Here is a 17,552-nt window from a genome sequence, read left to right on the forward strand (position 1 = left end):
AGGCCCATCAGCTCGAGCACCCGCTGAGGTCTCTTCTGGTCTGATCTAGCGCTGTTCTTGGGGCATACTGCTTCAGTCCTCAGTGAGTGTCACAGTAGTTCAGTCATGGGCTGCTGCAGTGGCACTTCCGGTTTTACCGGAGAGGTTGTTTCTTTCACAGACGCTTCATAGGTACGTCTGAGTTTTGGAACAACGGCTGACCTTAGGGCATCCAGGTTTTTTAGCCTCGGCTGGTGCAACAGCCATTCCACCTGTTGGCGGTGACGGTTGTTGTTTTCCCTTTTCTTGTGGCTTCGGACTTAGACTTTCTTCCTTTATTCTCATCTTAAGCAGGAGATGAGATAGGACGATTTCCGTTCGAGTGGGGTCTCCTGTCGTCAGGCTTCCCCGTCTTTTCTCACTTTTGGCCACAAGCTTCTGGACTTGGTCCTGGTTTGTCTTTCGCCGAGGCTGACTCTGTCTTTCTCTAGCGATCAGACTCGTTCTGGTGTTTCGTCCAAACTTAAGCTGCGCTTGAGTTGGCCTCGGAAGTAACATTCAGATTTTCCTGAGGGGGCATTGTCTTTGGCAATGTATGTTTGAGGAGTCATTCTTTGTGGCTTAACACCTCTCTCAGGTTTTTTGGCTACTCCTCTCCTTTTGGGCAGAGGGTTAGCTAATGTTCCGGTTTTTCTTTGCTGTGGGCTTTTAGCCCAGCATCTGGTTTGACAGCCGAAACTTACGTTTCTTATGTTTACCTGTGTACTGTTGGTACTTTGGTACATGGTTGTTCTTCGGGCTTCATGGCTTTCAGCCTTAGCCCGTGCTATAGCCTCCTGTCTAGCGTGGGCGGCTATGGCATTTTCGGTTCCTGTGACTTCGGATTTGGCTCTTCCTCTTCTTCCTCGTCCTAGCACGAGGTGAATCAGGACGACTTCCGTTGGGTCGGGTTTCCTTTTACAGTCACCCTTCTACCACAGGCAACTATGACTACGGCGTTTGCCCGTTGATCTCTACGTCTGACTCTCAGTCTTTCAGAGTTAGTCAGACGCGATCTACTTCCTCGTATTACCTCTCTCTCTGCTTTCGCATTGACTGGTAGAGGATTACCGGCGAACGTCTCTTTTTCGGGATTTCCCTGTCGAGGTGGGCTCTGGTACCTTGTACTCAGTTGCCTCCCTCTCTATCTTGGTGGATATTAATCACTCTTTTCTGGAGCTGACTTTTATCTCACAGTCCTTTCGGGCTTCACTCCTTCCCAAGGTTTGCGTACTTTGGCATGATTGTCTTACGGTCTCCGTGAGGTTGTCCTTCACTGCTCTGAGTGGACATCCTTACGCACGGATCGTTTCTAGGGCGGCATTTCCTTCCAATAGAAAAGGGGGGGGGGGGGGGGGGCAGCTTGTCTTTCCCCCTACTCGGCTCGGGTTAATCCAAGGCTGGGGTCTCTTTCTGGGTCGTTTGGTCCAGGAGTTCGGAAGAAGTGCTGGGCTCAGATTTCTGGCTCTCTGATGTTGTCTTTCGCAACTTTTTTGCCTGAGAGACATCTCGGCTGTCAATCAGGATGGGTCTCAGGCCCTTACCTGCCTTTTTGGCTGTGGGCCAGTTCCTGGCTAGGGTTTAGGGTGAGTTAGATTTTCTTTCTCACTGAGCCTTTTTCCTGACCTTTTGGCAGCAGGCCAGTTTTTTGGCAAGGTTTTTAGAGTGAGTTTGGTTTTTCATTCCCACCGCCTTGTTGATGCTATCTGCTCTTTATGTGATTCGGAGTAAGAATATGTAATTTAATCGAAAATTTTTAAGTAAATTTTCATTTCATTAATATACTTACCCGAATCACATAGTGTATTCCCTCCCGCCAACCCCGCTTATGATATTTTAGTTTTCTTTAATGTCGAATGAGTATACCACGTGGTGCAGCAGTGGAAGTGACGTCACATACCCAGCAGGGGAGGTAACTCCCCGGGTATATGGTCATTGCCATAGCTGTGTTTACCTTTTTTGTGGTTGGGTTGCTTCCCTTTTAAACTTTAAGACGGGTAGCCTTTTCAGACCTTAGCTATTCAGACTGCGTCAATGCTCTTTATGTGATTCGGGTAAGTATATTAATGAAATGAAAATTTACTTAAAAATTTTCGAATAAAAAACAAAATGACATAGTACAGTTGTACCTCCCTTTACGACCTCTCTCTTTTACAGGTCCCTCAATATTACGACCGACTTTTCTCTGGCGGATTTTTTTCTCCTTCTTTGTCTTAGTATTTCTCACCTCCATATTACGTCCCCCTCTCTAATACGACATACGACCGTCCATACGTGGACTTATAACGACTTTTCCCAAAATGATCACGGGTTTGGTTTACTCTAACTTATATCTCCAGTCGAGTGAGTAAGCGATACGTACACAAACACGTGCTGAAATCCTGTCCGTGTACAAGATCACTTCGGCACGCAAACGGCTGAAGCCATGGCTTTTCGTTTCTATTTCAGTTCATTACTTTATTTTGAATAGATAAAGGTCATTCGCAAGATGTCTGCTTCATTTTGCAAAGAACTGTGCAGGAACTCCTACCTTTTAAACACGCAAAGTTACAGAAACGTTATGAAAGTAATCCGAACATCGAACCAAAACCGAAAGTTGTGGTGACGTCATGAAATTTTGCGATGTACGTATGCAAAGCGCGTGTAAACATTTTTGGTCATAGCTAACAATGGCGGCCGACGAACATGGGTTTTGAAATCTGGAACTGTTCTTGGTTTTCCCCGATCCATGACCGAATGACGCGATATACAACCACGCGTTCGTTTGAATCAATAAATTCTCCTCAGAATCCCGTCAGTGAAGTTTGAAGGTGAGCAGTGGAGTGTCCTAAATTACTCAACTCTGTGGACAGTCCGTAGTGCAGTTGTCCCTGAGCGAGTCAAGTTTCATCGTGAAAACTGACGCTTTTGGCAACAATTTTATATCAGTTTCAACACACTGCCGCAGTTCTTATTCGTTTTGTTCCTTGCGTTACGGACACTTTTCTTTGTTTTTAACCAAATCGTTGCTGGGTATCGTATGACTATGATTAGTAGCTGGTATCGACATCGATGTGCATGTTTTGGGACCGCATGCTTTCGTTCGACCTCAGTTTGTTTATTTCAAACCTTAACCCACGGGTAGTTACGGGGCTTCATTAAACAAGCAAGAAAACTGTGGGTAATTAATTGAATAGAAAACAGGTTACCATAATCGTTTAAGGAAAGAAAAACATTACGTTGTGGGCGGCATCAATCAAAACACCAATGTCATTCCGGATCATTGACGGACCCGGACATAGCAAAACAATCCTCCATGTTACGACCCCTCCATATAACGACCGAATTTTGGTTACATTTTCAAAGTCGTTATACAGAGGTACCACTGTATTGGGCGTTAAATTCTGACTAAAGCGTCAACATGTGACACTTACCCTGTGTGTTGTTTCAGCCCAAACGTTAGAAGTGCCAGCACCCCAGTCGTTAGTGGACTCCATCCAGGAAGCAGTGACAGAAGCCACGAGAGGATTCAGTGAGCAAAGTGCCGTTCTGTCTGGTCAGAACAGTACCGCAGATCTGCCCACTGAAGAGGGAGAATCAGTAAGTTAAAACCGGAGAAGAGAGAGAGGTGTCGTGGCAGCGGGCGGGATAATTATATTCATCTCTTGTGATATCTTGATTGATCAAAGTCAAGTGCTTTTAGCGTTTCTTTTTCTGTTTTGTTTTTTACTCACCTCTGTTTTTCTTTCTGTATTTTCTGTCTTTCTTTCTGTACATTTCTTTTTTATTCTCTCTATCTCTCTCCTACACACTCTCTCTCTCTCTCTCTCTCTTTAAAAATGAAACTAGTAATTCAACACAAAGCAATAATGCTTCATTTTGCTGCGTGCAGGCTGCTGCTGAAGCATCTAGCAGCCTGGAGACGGCAGAGAAGGAAATCAAAGAAAAGCAGCCTGTGGATGAGAAGAAAGCTCGCCCACTCATCCCCAAGTCGGCCATTCTGCGTCTGCTGTCGGAAGTGATCAAGTCCTACAGCAACTGCACGCAGCTCATTACACAGTACAATTATGAGTCCACGCAGTCTGAGCTACTCGCAGAGGTAATTATTCGCATGTAGAAGTGATCCGAATAAGAAACACTGCTGATGTTCCAATATCGGAAATCAAAAAAGAAGAAAGATTAGTTAATGGAACGTTTACTTGAAGAGAAATGGAAACATTCAAAAGAATGTCAACTTAGTATTCTTTGAATTGGACAGAAAAATAAATAATAATGGAAAAATCAACAGAAAAAGAACTCAGCTCAGTTAAGCGTTGTCTTCTACATCTTCAGCTGACGAGAGTCAAAGATAAAAGCGTTTCGTCCTTTTAGTTTTGACTCACGCTATCTTTGAATCTTAGTAAGAATGCTTAAAGCCATATGTACTCGATGACTATACACGCTAATTGCTTTACCAACAGCTGGAGACAGACTAAATTAAGTTACGTGCAAAATATTGTGGTCTAGGACCCCTTAAATGTTGAGATATTTGATTTTTCATTTTGATCTGGATCGTCCTATTTATAGATTTGGCAACACATGTAACCTTGATGCAAGGGAGAGAACACCGCGGCTTTGTTGACATCCTCACTTTTTCAGAGGCTAGAACAAGCTGTAATGCATGTATTATGGTCCGCGCATGGTGACGTATCGTCATTATATGGTCTTATGGTGCGTTTGACATCGATTGTGGGCAAACTACACTTTGTAAACACGGGAGTGCGTTAGTATGCCTTTAAACTGAGCTAAGCATTTGGAAGTGGTTATAAGCAGTGTCGTCCATGTGCATATTTTGTTGTCATACTGGACTTTTCATTCTGCTGTTTAAGACAAACTTAGGATAATCTTTTTCCCCTTGATTGCCATGGTAGGTTTTACTGCAACGTGCTGACTGAGAGGAAATATGTGTGTCATTTGTCTTGAGGTTCACTGTAACCCTGAAGTTTCGTCTTGTAACTTAGTCATCTTAGCACAGAAAAGTCTGTGTAAGGTCACTGCTAGGCTGTGCAAGTGTCTCGGGTGGCGTATACTGGCTGGATCTCATCAGCAGGCTCCCTCCCCCTCCCCACCCTCACCCTTTTTGACTCACATGCGAAGCAAAAGTGAGTCTATGTACTCACCCGAGTCGTCCGTCCGTCCGTCCGTCCGGAAAACTTTAACGTTGGATATTTCTTGGACACTATTCAGTCTATCAGTACCAAATTTGGCAAGATGGTGTATGATGACAAGGCCCCAAAAAACATACATAGCATCTTGACCTTGCTTCAAGGTCAAGGTCGCAGGAGCCATAAATGTTGCCTAAAAAACAGCTATTTTTTACATTTTTCACATTTTCTCTGAAGTTTTTGAGATTCAATACCTCACCTATATATGATATATAGGGCAAAGTAAGCCCCATCTTTTGATACCAGTTTGGTTTACCTTGCTTCAAGGTCAAGGTCACAGGAGCTCTTCAAAGTTGGATTGTATACATATTTTGAAGTGACCTTGACCCTGAACTATGGAAGGTAACTGTTTCAAACTTAAAAATTATGTGGGGCACATGTTATGCTTTCATCATGAGACACATTTGGTCACATATGATCAAGGTCAAGGTCACTTTGACCCTTATGAAATGTGACCAAAATAAGGTAGTGAACCACTAAAAGTGACCATATCTCATGGTAGAAAGAGCCAATAAGCACCATTGTACTTCCTATGTCTTGAATTAACAGCTTTGTGTTGCATGACCTTGGATGACCTTGACCTTGGGTCAAGGTCACATGTATTTTGGTAGGAAAAATGTGTAAAGCAGTTCTTAGTGTATGATGTCATTGCTAGGTTTAGTTATTTGACCATGTCAAGGTCAAGCATGTGAGTCGTATGGGCTTTGCCCTTCTTGTTTAAAAACATTGTTTTAACCACTTTGTCTACAGTCAGGGTAACACGCAGGAGCATGCCTCTAATGGTTTCACCGTGAGGGCTTAAAACAATACTTATCATCATCTCATCAGTGTTATTGTTTACAGCCCTGCTCCCTGCTGGCGTTCGTACTGGACCAGCTGCTGCCTCAGTGTCAGACGGCCGGCGACAAGGACTGCCCGGCCCTGGCTCGCGTCTTTCTGGCCAGTATAGCCTCCTGCACCCACTGCCCCGAGGCCCAGACCACGCTGGTGTCAGAAGTCAAGGCCGCTCTGCAGAGGGCGCTGGCGTTGGCGGAGAGCAGCGAGAAACACTCGCGGGTGCAGGCCATGATGGGAATCATCAGCACCATCATTGAGGCCTGTCCCAACCCTGCAGGCTCTGTGCCCAGTTCTGTAAGTTTGTGTGTGTGTGTGTGTGTGTGTGAGAGATTGAGGTGAGCTTCCTCCTTACTGTTAAAGCCATTTTTGACTCTTCAAGTCTTTAGTATTTTTTTTAATTTCGTTTGTACTGTTTGCAGTATTGTCCAGAAAATCTGTACTCGGTTGATATTTTCTTTGTGAAGAGTCCAGGTTGTGAAATCAAGGGGGCTTTAAAAGGGAGGGGGAGATATTTTCTTGGTAAAGAGTCCAGGTTGGGAAATCAAGGGGGCTTTATAAGGGAGGGGGAGATATTTTCTTGGTAAAGAGTCCAGGTTGGGAAATCAAGGGGGCTTTAAAAGGGAGGGGGAGATATTTTCCTGGTTAAAAATTCAAGGTTATATAATCGAGGGGGTCTTAACACTTTCTACCCCACCTATGTTGACTTTTTTGTTTTTAGCTAAGACAAGCTGTGCTGCAGCAGGTCACTCAGAATAGTAGTAACTGTGTAGAAACTGTATCAACACGCTGGAATACAGGCGTTAGATCGACGTTACAGGAAGTGACTGAAGCTAACAATCTGAGCGAATATATCCGTACCTGGTCAGATAGAGCCATATGAGTGGGTACGGATATAACCATACCTTGGAGACGATGAGTTAAAAGAGAGGGGTTCCCACTGTAAGACAAGAGGGTAACAAGTAACATTGAAAGGTCTTCCTCAAGGTGTTCAAGAACCAGCAGGCCCAGGGCAACGTCATGATCAAGCTCCTCATCCGCAAAGGCATCGTCACTGACCTTGCCCGCGTGCCTCACAGCCTTGACCTTTCCTCCCCTTACATGGCCGCCACCGTAAACGCTGCACTCAAGCCGCTGGAGACGCTGTCGCGAGCGGTGAATATGCCAGCTACTCCGGCCACCAAAGCGATCAAGGCAGCCGGTGACGGGTCAGGTCCCATTGTTCAGGAGGACCAGGGTGGCACAACTCACCCGGCAACCGACGTGGAGAACTCCTTGGGCAACTTGGGTAAGGGCATGAAGTCTTTTTTGGTTTAATTAATATTTGTTTGTCTGTGCTTAAAAGACTGCTGGGTCGAAATATTTGTGACTGTAATGTATTGTTTTGTCAATAACAAACATTCCAACAACTTACCTTTCTTGTTTTTTTATTCTGAATTTTGGAACGTTGGCAGTCTCTTTGATTTTGGATGAAAGAAACAACAAAACAAAACAATCTTTTTTTCTTCTTCTCTTTTTTTCTTGTTTTTTTTTTTTCTCTCCTCAAATGAGAGGTTGATGGAAAAGGGTTTCATTTTATTGTTTTTAGATGGTAGAAAAGAATGCTGATGCTCAATCTTTTTTAATGGATGAAAACATTAATTTTAAATTTTAAAACTTAATTGATTGTGAATGATGTAAAGTAAACATTTATTTTTTAGGGATTCTATCTTTTCTTAATTTTTTTCTTTATTTTAAATGAAGGTTTGATAGAGAAAGGTTCCACAAGATCGTTTTTAGATGATGAGGAAAAAAAAAGCGTATTATTTGCATGATGCTCGTTTGTTCATCTGATGAAAACATTCATTTGAAATACAACTGATTGTGAATGATTAAGTAAAGATATAACATGTTTTCAGAAATAGTGAGAGCCTAAGAACATTAAGGATGACTCAGATTGAGTCGTGCTTGACATTGCTGCAGTTTGTGTCATCAAATGCCTTTCATGCTAGATGTTTTTGTGTTTCTATAACCCACAGAACTCCGACATGGATAACAGGATCTTTTCAGTGCATACTTGGTCTTGTGCTTGTGTTTACACATGAATGGGATATGGCATTAGCATGTCAACATGTAAGCTGACCTTAGAGCTCGGAAAAATCTCCACCTGTAACCCACCAGGTGAAGCCGGGATTCAAACCTTGAACGACAGGCGCAGTGGCCCAGTGGATAAGACATTGGCCTCCTAATCGGAAGGTTGTGAGTTCAAATCCCGGCCGCGGCCGCCTGGTGTGTTAAGGGTGGAGATCTTCCGATCTCCCAGGTCAACGGATGTGCAGACCTGCTAGTGCCTTATCCCCCTTCATGTGTACACACAAGCACAAGACCAAGTGCGCACGAAAAAGATCCTGTAATCCATGTCAGAGTTTGGTGGGTTATACAAACGCGAAAATACCCAGCATGCTTCCCCTGAAATTGCGCATGGCTGCCAGAATGGCGGAGTAAAAACGGTCATATACGTAAAAACCCACTCCTGCAAAAACATGAGTGAACGTGGGAGTTTGAGCCCATGAACGAAGAAGAAACCCTGAATCTTTTACATGGAAGGCCGATGACCTTGCCACTAGGCTAATAGACTCATAGTTTAGACAGTAACAGAGATGTTGTGTTTTCAGGCCAAGAGGAAGAGTTGGGGCAGGGTGAAGACAATGTCACCATAGAAGACGTCACCAACAACCCTTCTGCTCAGGTGGACCTGGACAACACCCATGAGCAGAGCATTGTGGAGCCTGATCAAGGGCTGGTGAGGATTCACACCTTTGTGCTTCTTATCTCTAGGGATTTCTTGCCGGATGAAAGGCTGCCCTTTTCGTAGCGTTCATTTATTAATTCCTATTGTTTACATGTGCCAATAATGTTATAAAACTGTACCTAAGGGGATATAATAACGATTGGCTGTAGCTTTCGAACACAGAACAAAATAATTATTTCAGTATTGCAAAGTGGTTTTGATAGTGTCGAATGTAAACAGAACAGTCTCAAAGTGAAAGTGGATGTTTTGCGGAAATTGCGAAGTTAACAAGAATACAGAAAAGCGCGCTTTCCTGCTTAGCACAATACGCTACCGCGCTAATCTGGCGTGTCAATATCACTACGTTTTGCATGTGGAAGGTGAGCGATTTCCTTCACGCGGGGATTGACGAAGCTGTACTGTCTGTGTTGACGGTCTAAAAATAGCCCAAGTCCTGGAGAACTGTTGCTAAACATAGCAATAAAGAAATAATTATTTCTCGTAATTGGTAAGGACTTCAAACCTAAAACTTTGCAGGAAGCTTAATTTATACATCCCCGCAACGATGGGAAAGCCCTGGAAGTAATTAAACTAATTAAATAGGACTATGTCAGCCTTTAAAGTGAAGGAATGAGATCACAGGTGTGGATGGCAGGGCTGATGTGCACGGGAAAGTCACCAGACTGGGTTACCAACTGCTGAGCTAGATTGGTTGAAAGTTTGATTTGTTTCTGATTACACCAGTGCTACCCAGTGACTGATTCCCACCCAGTTGGACACTTTCTTGTGCACACCAGCCAAAGAAGCAGTTTAGCAGAAGTGTTCCGTTCTTTTTGGCAATGTTTCATTAATGGAGGGTTAAAATACAAAGGGTTTTATCGTGTTGTCTTTTGTGATCAATGTCGGTTTTCACAAGTAAACAGGACTTTGCTGTGAACTCGTAGTGTGGAAAACAAATCAAGTGATGATAAAAACGACGGGCGGACTGAACTCGTGATGTTTGTCTTTATCTGATGGTTTAAATGCCTTTAATTCCTTGAGTTACATTTAGGGCAGAGACATCTTATTTGATCCATACCACTTATTATTGCTGATAGCAGTGCCTGTGGATAGTTTGCATTTCAGAAGATATGAAGTTTTTCACAGATGTGACTTTTAAAGCAGAATGTGTGTCCACAGAACTCGGACACGGAGCTGGACCAGATTATGCAGCAGATGTTCCGTCCGTCCGCATCAGGGGGCGTTCTGGCTGACATCACTATGGTCTCAGGTGAGACATTGGGAACTTCTTGTGGTGTACACTGCTTTTTATATGTCGAGAATTTGGACAAGGTTTGTCTGTATGCCTTAATCGTTGTCGTCCAAGAAAATTGCCGTTGATGGCAACCAGGAATGGCCTTGAGTAGGATTCGTGATAGAGTTGAAAATCTTAAATGTTCTCCACAACATTACAGATTGTAGAAACACGGAGACCAAGATACACATGCACTCACTGTCCTCTTGATTCCCAGTCTATCTTAAAGCTATCATTTAATGAACTGTTTTGTCTTTTTGCATGGACACAGACCAAACTCCAGGGCAGGACGAGTCCCGTGATGTGCTGATCGACGTGATGAACGCAGAGGGGGATGACATGGACCAGGACAACACGGTCAATCAGGACGTGTCAGATGGTGAAGACGACACCCTCCACCACCGCCGCCCACACCACGCAGGTATGTGTACCTCGCAAAATGACACTCCAAACCCAGGCATGAGAGTTCTTTGCAGATTTCTGACGTTTTAAAATCTCCGGACATCATTCTTGACATTCCCAAATTGCACAATCTTTGCATCATTTTGAGGGGAAATTGTTCAGGAATAGGGAGGACTTTGTCTTGTCTTGTCCATCTGTTTCATGTTCTGATGTCTGAAAGCTGATATGTATTGTATTGCATTGTTCTCAAATTGTTCACTGAAGAAAAGGAAAACTGATTCCGAATCCATTCTACGGATTGCTAGCTCCAGATTTATTTATGTTGAACATTTTCTTATGATAGCATTTTTCTTTTGCAAGAAACTTGCTGGTATTTGCTATTTGAAGGTTGTATTGCCAGTTGCTATGCTGTGGGAGATAAAGTGGGTTGGAATGATAAGAATAGTGCACTGATCCTCTGATGCTTTGAGTTTCCTCTGATCAATGTAGACCCAAATCTTGTAAGAAGAAAAAGCATACAAGGGCTGGGGCGAAGAGAAAAAATGGCACTACAAAGCCAGGCATCAGATTTCTTTGCAGATTCCTGGAGTTTTAAAAGCTTTAGACATCATTCTTGAGATCCCCCGATTGCGCAATTTTTGCATCGTTTTGAGGGGAAATTGTTTAGGAGTGGGCAGGAGTCTGTCTGTCTGTCTGGATGTCTGTCAGGGGTTGAGGCTCTTTCTTTATCATTTCATGTTCTTAAGTCTAAAAGCTGATCTGTAAAGTTCCTTCTCCTTTAAAATGTGTTCTCCTCATTGCATTGTAGGTAAATTGTTCACTGTGAAGAAAAGGAAAACTGATTTGGAATCCATTCTGCGGATTTTTACTTATCTGTTAGCTTCAGATATATTTATGTAGAACCTTTTTTAACAATAGCATTTTTCTTTTGTAAGAAACTTGCTGGAATTTTCTGTTTGAAGTAACACAGCCTGTTGCCATACTGTGGGAGATAAAGTGGGTTGAAGTGATGAGACTAGCGCACTGATCATCTGATGCTTTGAGTTTCCTCTGATCAATGTAGACCCACTTTACTCCAAATCTTTTAAGTAGAAAAAGCATAGAGGGATCCGGGCGAAGAGAAAAAGTGGCACTTTTGCGCATATTTCGAGCAGACGAAAACACAACATGGCGGCTCTCGCTCCTCCAACTATCGCGAGAAGAAATAATAATGAAATCTCGCGCGCACGAGATCCTGATACATCCGGGGTTTTTTTGCACGCTATCTTGTCACGACGACTGTCTTGTTGACAAACGAAGATTCGCGAAAGAAAAAGAAAAGCGCCGACTCTTGAGTAGAGAGCTAATAAAGTAATCGCTAATCGAGCGAAGTGGCAATCCGCGGCGACTTCCTTGGGAGTCGGGAATACGAAAATCCTGTGTGTCGTCAAGGATAATGAATGACTCAGTGTTATCTAGATGGTGAGAAGGATAGCGAAGCGAAAGTACGCAAAGAGAGGAGCCTGTACGAAGAGCTCAACGATCGTGGTCAAGTTAAGCGATGCAAGGCGACGAATCATTCAAATGAGCAGAAAGATGATTCGGGAGAAAAGTCATGCTTTCTATCGAGTTAGGACATTCGGATTTTACTGGTTGCGCCATAATGTCAAATGTGCTTCACTCAGCGGGGAGCGAGTATTACGCCATGAGTAAATTTTCTTTGAAATTTGAGTTTAAGTTGTTCTGCTGTAATGTGTTTGGGTGTGTGTGTGTGTGTGTGTGTGTGTGTGTGTGTGTGTGTGTGTGTGTGTTTTGATATGACAGTAAACTGCAACTGTGTGTTTGTGTGTAAACATGACAGTAGATACACGGCAACCAAATTCATGACCGCCCGGGCCAAAAACTCAAACCCCCCTTTTAAGACCCCCCCCCTTTTTACGACCTAATTTTCAAGGTTTTTCCAAAGTCGTAAACAGGGTGTTCTACTGTATGTATTAAATAGCTCAATTCTCTCTCTCTCTCTCTCTCTCTCTCTCTCTCTCTCTCTCTCTCTCTCTCTCTTATCAAACACGAACTGCAGATTAGTGATATGATTCTGATCGATCAAGCACGTCGGGTGGGTCACGCCATACTCGTCAGATTCCAGTCGTACAAACAGAGGGCAGAAGTTCTATGGAGGGCGAAATCAAGGAAAAAGAAATCCAGTGTTTACGTTCGTGAGGACTTTTCCCAGAATGTGCAGAATAAACGTAAACACCTTCAGCCCCTGCTGGGAACTCTCCGTGAAGATGGCAAGCAAGCATACATGAAGTTTGATAACGTTGTGTGTGAAGGAACTGCGTACGTGTACAACACGCACAGCCAGACTATACAGCAACTCCCTCAGACAAAGAATAGCAGCTTTCAGGGCAACAGACCAGACCAGACGACGGGTAGTTCCAGAGACAACAGCGATGGCTACAACGACAGGGACAGCCCGAGGGACAGACGAGACGCAGTGCATGCAGCCCGCGACCTGGCCAGCCACAATCGACGTCACGGTACCGCCTCAGGTGCCAATCACAGTTCCAGCGCCGCTCCACGTTTTGGTGCCTGGTCCAGCTCTAACTTCAGTTCCAGCTCTCGTGCCGACTCCGGTGCTTCAGTCGGTCACGGTGCCTGTTCCTCTTCCAGTTCCAGCATCTCCTCTGGTGGCGGTTCCAGCGAGCGTGCCAGTCACCATGCCAACCCTGATGGATTAGCCGGGGAGAGCGCAGCGCTCCCTGGTTCTCGTGATCGTGAAACACGGTCACATGCAGCGTCCAGAGGGACGGGCAGAGGTAGGGGTCGACCTACTGTTTCATGGAGATAGGGATACGGCCGGCCCCAACCTTTAGTTTCTGCACAGTGTTTTAATGGACGGGCAACTGACGACAGGTATGTGCACATGAGTGGTGAATGTATTAACGCTAGACGTGAGAGCAAAGACAACACAAGGGGGACAAACACTGATACAAGTATGAGTTCAAAATCAGACGACGAGTACAGGGGAAGGTTTCATGATCAGCGTTCCCGTCAAGCTAGTGATACATTTAGTGTGGGTAAAGCAGTGTCTTTTTTGGTGTGGAACGTGGGAGGTCTTGCCTCTCAGCTTGGTGATACAGATTTTTCTGCCTATGTTGGAAAGTTTGATATTGTATGTTTTATTGAGACGTTTATTGATGACTCCTTTGATCTGTCCCTACACTTTAAAAATTACGTAAAATTTATGTCTCCAGCTATCAAGCTCTCACATCAGGGTCGCAAGTCAGGGGGTATTGTCGTGATGTGTAAGAAAAACATAGCAAAGCACGTTGAATTGGTTGACTCCTCACATGATCATATGCTAGTCTTGAAACTGTCAAAACATGTGTGTGGTGGTGATCGAGATATTGTGTTCGTGCCAGTGTATGTGCCACCATGTGGGAGCCCTTATTACCAAAAGACAGACTCCTCGTGCCATCTAAATGAAGTGGAGCTATGTCTAAGTGATGTTTTAGAAATGACAAGTGATTGCCACACGCTCTTGTGCGGTGATTTTAATTCTAGAACATTAGATTACCAGGTAGATACGCAGAACATTTTTGACCTCCTTGATCAAGACTCGCAAGGTCATGACCATGACACGATTTCACATGGTAGAATGACTGAAGACTATACACTAAATGGGTTTGGTACAAAGCTTATCGATCTATGTGTATGCTTTGATCTCAAAATCTTGAATGGTGTTTGCAATGCGGACAACTCGTGCAAGTTTACTTATATCTCCCATAGCGGTAACAGTGTGGTGGATTATTGTTTAGCCTCTGTTGACCTAGCTAATAACATTCACGATTTAACCATTGGCGACAGAATTGAATCAATGCATATGCCTGTGACCTTTGCGCTTGGGTTGAAAGGGAATCAGCGCCAGCCCCCTAAACAAGCACGTGTCTCAAAAGTTGTGTGGAACGATGCAAAAAAGAATGATTTTATTGAAAGTGTTAAATCAGACGATTTTAAAGCTAAGCTAAAGGAAGCGTGCGACATCATCAGCGCAGACATGGACGAGGGGCTGGAGATTTTTAACAAAGCAATGTTACAGTCAGCAAAGTGCATGACCAAAAAAGTCGGAGGTGACGATGAAGGTAGAAGTGCGTCCTCATGGTTTGATGTTGAATGTTTGGAAAAGAAGCGATCTGCGAGACGGTTGCTGAGAAGTTACCAAAGAATTAAAACAGAAGATAAAGAAGAAAAAGAGATTGCAAAGCAAAAGTACGCTGAAGTCAGGAAGGAGTATAAAGACCTTCTTCGAACAAAGCGAACAGAGTACAGGCTAAAACAAGTTCATAACTTATTGCTCTCTGCTGATAAACCAACGGAATTTTGGAAGGAAATAAGGAAATGTAATAGAAAAGAGGTGCACTCCAACTCCGTACCAAAAGAGGCATGGTACGAACATTTTAAGAATGTTTTAAACACCGATACAGTTGAAGGTGAACCCGAAGACGATCAGTTGCCTGATACAGGTATCAGTGACGAAATTCTTGACAGTGAAATAACTGAAATTGAAATTAGTAAAGCAATCAGAAATTTGAAAAATGGTAAAGCGGCAGGGTTTGATGGTGTGTTGAATGAAATGTTGAAAGTGTCTGAAAGTCTTATTTTACCCTTTTTAGTTAAATTGTTCAACAACATTCTCGAGAAGGGGGTGTACCCAAGAGATTGGTCCAAGGCCATTATTGTGCCGTTACATAAAAAAGGAGACTGTGATAACCCTGATAATTACAGAGGAATTTCCCTCACCAGTACGATGAGCAAAATTTTTATGTCTGTTCTGAACGACCGCCTGTCTGTGTGGTCAGAAAATAATAACATTTTAGATGAAAGCCAGGCTGGCTTCCGGAGGAATTACTCAACTATTGATCATGTGTTTACCCTTTACGCTTGCGTCCAGAAACAATTTTCACAAAAGGCCAAACTGTATGTAGCCTACATAGATTTTTGTAAGGCTTACGATAGCATTAAGCGCCCCGTGCTCTGGTCAGTGCTTTTTCGATTAGGCATACAAGGCAAAATATTTAAGGTGTTAAAGAGCATGTATGAAAATGTGAAAGCATGCGTGCGGTGCGGAAACGAATACACTGATTTCTTTGAATGTATGCAAGGCCTTAAGCAAGGTTGTGTAGCCTCACCGACAATTTTCTCGTTTCTGATCAACGAACTGGCACAGGATGTCATACAACGAGGCAGACATGGGATACGTTTATCTCCGTCTGAGTTAGAACTGTTTGTAATGCTTTTTGCTGACGACATTGCGCTGTTATCCAGCACTGTAGTAGGCCTACAAAACCAGCTTAATGTCCTGCGCTGCTCTGCAGAAAAACTGTGTCTGAACGTGAACTTGACAAAGACTAAGGTCATGGTTTTTAGAAAGGGCGGGCACATTGCACAGAAAGAGAAGTGGTTCTACGGAATAGATCGTCTTGAGATTGTGAACTCGTTTAAATATCTCGGTGTAACCCTTTCCACCCAACTGAGCTGGAACATTGCAGTAGAAACAAAGACAACCATGGCGAAAAAGGGAGTGATCGAAATCGTTAGATTACTGAACAGACTTGGCTGCCATTCGGCAAAGGTGTTTTTCAAACTGTTTGACGCACGGATCGCTCCTATGCTCTTGTATGGTTCAGAGCTATGGGGATATGGAAAGTATGACTCTGTGGAAAGGGTCCACCTGTTCGCGTGTAAAAAGTTTCTGAAAGTGACAATTCGAACTCCAAACAACATTGTGTATGGTGAATTGGGAAGACATCCGCTGTATATTAACTCTGCAGTCAGATGTGTGAAATACTGGTTTACACTGCTGAAGCAACCTGATTCAAGATATTCCAAGATTGCATATTCAGCTTTATGTAATTTGGCATCGAAGGGCCACACAAATTGGGTCTCACATGTGCAGAGTCTTTTATGTTGTAATGGTTTTGCTGCTGTGTGGATGTACGGAACTGTTGGGAATGAGAAGTGTTTCTTACAAGAGTTTAAAAGACGTTTACAAGATTGTTTTTGTCAAGAATGGTTCTCCTTTTTAGAATGCAGTGAACGTTTTGACATTTATAATTGTTACAAAACATGCTTGGAAAAAGAGAAATACATTGAATTAATCGAAGATATTAAGTACAGAGTTGCTCTTTCTCGTTTCCGCGCAGGAGTATCCGAAATCAACGCTCACAAGTTTCGATACGCACCAAACCAAACGACAAGAAACTGTCCTCTCTGTACAGCTGATAAAGAAGATGAACACCATGTTGTATTTTTATGTCCTTTTTATCAAGACCTTCGAGCAAAGTATTTGAAAATCTCGAACTCTAAGACGCTGCAACAACAACTTGTGTATTTCTGTGGCAGTAATGAGGAAAATGTGATGAACAGCTTCAGCAGATTTGTGTTCTTCATGCTACAGAAGAGACGAACCCTTATAAATGAGGTTCAGTGATATGTCATCAGGGTTTTAATGTATTTGTTGAATTTTATGCGTGACTATAATTTATAACTGTGCAGATACTATTGCTGTTATTTTAACCACTATTGTAAGGGGCTGTGGCCTTAGACAATTAAAGATTTGTTCTTGTTCTTGTTCTTGTTCTTGTTCTCTCTCTCTCTCTCTCTCTCTCTCTCTCTCTCTCTCTCTCTCTATTTTCAGTGCTCTTTGTAAAATATTGCCCCGGCCCCTCCACCTGTGAAGAAAGGACACCTGTCTAATAGGGACACCATTACCATACCCCAAGGGTGTCCTTTAGAGACAGGTTTTACTGTACGCTTATTTTTCACTGTGAAGGAAAGGAAAACTTATTTGGAATCCATTCTGCGGATTGCTAGCTTCTATATACAGGGTGGGCCATAGAAAGTGTCCACATTTAATTTGTTGATATTTTTCCTGTAAAGTGATATTTTCTTTTCTGTTTCAGATAGAATTTGAGACAAGCATCTTAGAATTCTTTTAAAGCCTGAATGGATCGCATTCCAGTACAGGAAAGGACCAAAATCGTTGAACTTTACTTTGCTACCAATTCTG

General features: G+C 43.2%; 1 protein-coding gene across 4 annotated transcripts in view; it reads left to right on the forward strand.

The window, feature by feature from the left end:
• LOC138964398 (E3 ubiquitin-protein ligase HUWE1-like) overlaps window positions 1-17,552 on the forward strand; it is a 177,788-nt gene that overhangs the window by 111,539 nt on the left and 48,697 nt on the right. For all 4 annotated transcript variants that reach the window (XM_070336336.1, XM_070336339.1, XM_070336338.1 and 1 more), the window contains 7 exons: window positions 3,449-3,597; window positions 3,890-4,096; window positions 6,045-6,332; window positions 7,023-7,323; window positions 8,690-8,817; window positions 9,985-10,075; window positions 10,371-10,520. In XM_070336336.1, the coding sequence (XP_070192437.1) occupies window positions 3,449-3,597; window positions 3,890-4,096; window positions 6,045-6,332; window positions 7,023-7,323; window positions 8,690-8,817; window positions 9,985-10,075; window positions 10,371-10,520 (1,314 nt within the window). The remainder of the gene's footprint in view (window positions 1-3,448; window positions 3,598-3,889; window positions 4,097-6,044; window positions 6,333-7,022; window positions 7,324-8,689; window positions 8,818-9,984; window positions 10,076-10,370; window positions 10,521-17,552) is intronic.

The sequence above is a fragment of the Littorina saxatilis genome, linkage group LG4 (genome assembly GCF_037325665.1).
Source record: "Littorina saxatilis isolate snail1 linkage group LG4, US_GU_Lsax_2.0, whole genome shotgun sequence".
NCBI classification, from domain to species: domain Eukaryota; kingdom Metazoa; phylum Mollusca; class Gastropoda; order Littorinimorpha; family Littorinidae; genus Littorina; species Littorina saxatilis.